This window comes from Austrofundulus limnaeus, unplaced genomic scaffold (assembly GCF_001266775.1).
Source record: "Austrofundulus limnaeus strain Quisiro unplaced genomic scaffold, Austrofundulus_limnaeus-1.0 Scaffold358, whole genome shotgun sequence".
NCBI classification, from domain to species: Eukaryota; Metazoa; Chordata; class Actinopteri; order Cyprinodontiformes; family Rivulidae; genus Austrofundulus; species Austrofundulus limnaeus.
Genome location: NW_013952760.1, coordinates 496,545 through 499,307, shown reverse-complemented (window position 1 = coordinate 499,307; position 2,763 = coordinate 496,545). Strand labels below are relative to the sequence as shown.

Below are 2,763 nucleotides of genomic sequence, written 5' to 3'. Positions count from 1 at the left end.
CTCTGAAGCCATTGTATGGGACTGATAACACCTAATAACATACATTTCATGGACTGATAACATCAGAATCCCCTGCGCTGGTTGAGTAAAGACGTGACTCACCTCCCTGCCTGCAGCCATCTTCACCTCAGGCACCTCTTTGGGGCGGTCTGTGAACACATAGACGTGCACTCTGAAGCCCACAAAGAAATGCTGCTCTGCTGTCTCCAGGAAGTCCTTCAGGAACATGATGTACCTGAACGGGAAGGCGGGGTCAGTCTCATGTGGGCGCTGACAGCAAACTATGGAATAAATCTTGTGCCATCAGGAATTGAATTTTAATTGCTCAGATTGAATCTGAATGTTCATAATTTGGAATTGAATGCATTGGTTTGAAAATTAATTTCACTAAATTGAAACTGGATTCAATCTGAGCAATTCAATTCCTGCTGGCACAAGATTTAWCCCACAGGAAACGCGGTGCCGTGACGTCACACTTACTTCCCCACWGCGAACACYGTGGCAGCYACGCTGATGTTCTTCTTCAAGTAGACGCCGTCGAAGAAGTCAGCACTGAAGGTTCCCTCCCAGACCACSGGAGCCAACCAGGGCGTCACCGAAACCACGTCAGTCCGACTGCAGTCAGGAACGGACCGATGGGAGTCAACACAAACACAAACACAACAACTAGAACCTAAAGATGATACTCACCCTCGCAGGATGCTCGGCTGTGGGAACTTCATCCTGAAACATCACAAACATCAGGTTTTTTTTTTTTACGTTGTATTTTTGACTTTTCAAATTTCAAACAAATAAACTCAAACATCATGGGTGATAAAATGATAAAAATCTTGTTCTCATATATGATATGAAAATGGTTGGCCACAGAGACTCCACACTGTCTCCAGCACAGACCCAGACTCTGACTGCAGTGCTGTTAATTTGGGAAACTTAAAAACTCTTAAAACCTTTGTCCTCCAAACTCCCTCAGTGATCTTAGCTGCTTTAGTCTCACATATCTCCATTCACGTCTCATCTGACTCCACAGATTCWAGAGAGCAGMTTTTTGTTGTTGCTTTTCTGATGCGCTTCATATAATACAGAGATCAAGTTATGTTCCTTTCCTTGTACTGTGTTAAAGTAACCTCTAGCCTGYAAGTATCTATAAAAGTCCTGTTTTCCAAGGCCAGATGTGTCAGTGATAGTCTTGTAACTCTGAAATGTACCATTTTAAGAAAGTGAACACAAACACGTGATGCATTTTCTGGTCCAATATTTAAAGCCTTTGTCTAATTTTGCAGGTTTAAACTCAGGGTCGTATGCTACCCAGTTTAAAGCAATGACCTGTTTCTCATGATTCAGTTTTCTCCGTACCTTCAACCAYATTTTTTACAGTTTACATGTTTTTATGATACTTTTCTGTTTGGTTTTTGTTTCTAACAGCGATTGTAGTTGAATATCAGTCTGCCTCATCAGGGTTTTAACTGTGTGGTATAATATTGGCTCTGCAGGCGTGGTAGAGTCCTCCCTCCCTTTRTTTTTCCTTAAACTGCACCCTTAATCATCCATCCATTCAAATCATCAAACTGGGCGGAGCTCCAGGGGCAGTGGCTGAAAGAGGTAAATGGCAACACGTTCATTTTAATTATTTCTATTCTGTTAGTCATCTCCAGCAGGAGGATCAACTTTCCTCATTGATCTGGTTTTATCTCTTTGGTGGGAGGACCAGGATTCATTTCAAAATGTTTTGACATGTCTTTTGTCAAATTTATCCAAAATATTTTATTGTGGGTGAATCCAAATTAAAACTGTACTTCCTTTTTGTTTCCAAGTGTAGAGTGTAGTTAAATGTCAATGTATTCATGTTTTTATTTAGTTTATATTCAGAATAAGAGTTATTTGTATTTAACAGAAACATTAATCTGAGGACACTTAAGTCAAGATTTGTAATTAAAAGTAGGACAGCTCAGGGGACATCCCGGGCGTGCCCCCTCTAAGWGAATTATCTAGTCGAAGAAGTGAAGCTGTTGAAAGTTGCAATAACTGACAGAGAAAAAAAAAACTGAATTAGAGAAAAGAGTAGATGATCTGGAACAATACACACGAAGAGATGACTTGGTAATTACTGGACTTGAAATTAAACACAGATCCTACGCATAGGTTACAGCAAACACAATCACCACAGAGGATTCCTCACAAGAACAACTGAAAACATTGGAGCAGCAAGTAGTGACTTTTTTACAAAACAAAGACATTCACATTCAACCTGAAGACATTTGCATTTTTCACACTCTACCTGCTAAATCTGAAAAATTTAAACCATCCATTGTTATCAGGTTTATTAGTAGAAAAGCAAGAAATAATTTAATCATGCAAGCTAAAAAACTGAAGGGAACAAATGTTTACAAAAATGAACATTTAACAAAAAAACATGGAAAAATTGCCTGTGAAGCAAGATTGTTAAAAAAACAGAAAAAGATAACAGCGACTTGGATAAGAAACGGAAACATTTGGATCAGAGTAAGGGAGGGATCACAGGCTAAAATGGTAAAGGAGTTGGAAGACTTGGAAGGATTTAGATGAGGTCAGGAGGGGACAAATAAACAAAAATGACAAAATTAAAAGACGAAAACTATTTGGTACATAACGAATAAATAATAAATATGGACAAATGGATAAATACACTAAAATATGAACACATATCCAGTAGGGGTGTAAGAAAATATCGATACACTGAAATCGCGATATTTCATTTCCTGATACTGTATCGATATTCTAAAGCCC

General features: G+C 38.8%; 1 protein-coding gene across 1 annotated transcript in view; it reads right to left on the bottom strand.

Moving 5' to 3' along the window:
• Positions 1-102: 102 nt before the first annotated feature.
• LOC106528111 (globoside alpha-1,3-N-acetylgalactosaminyltransferase 1) overlaps positions 103-2,763 on the bottom strand; it is a gene marked incomplete at its 3' end in the record, with an annotated part of 29,749 nt that continues 27,088 nt past the window's right edge. Inside the window, 3 exon segments of the mRNA XM_014023193.1 lie at positions 103-235; positions 481-615; positions 691-723. Of these exon segments, the coding sequence (XP_013878647.1) occupies positions 103-235; positions 481-615; positions 691-723 (301 nt within the window).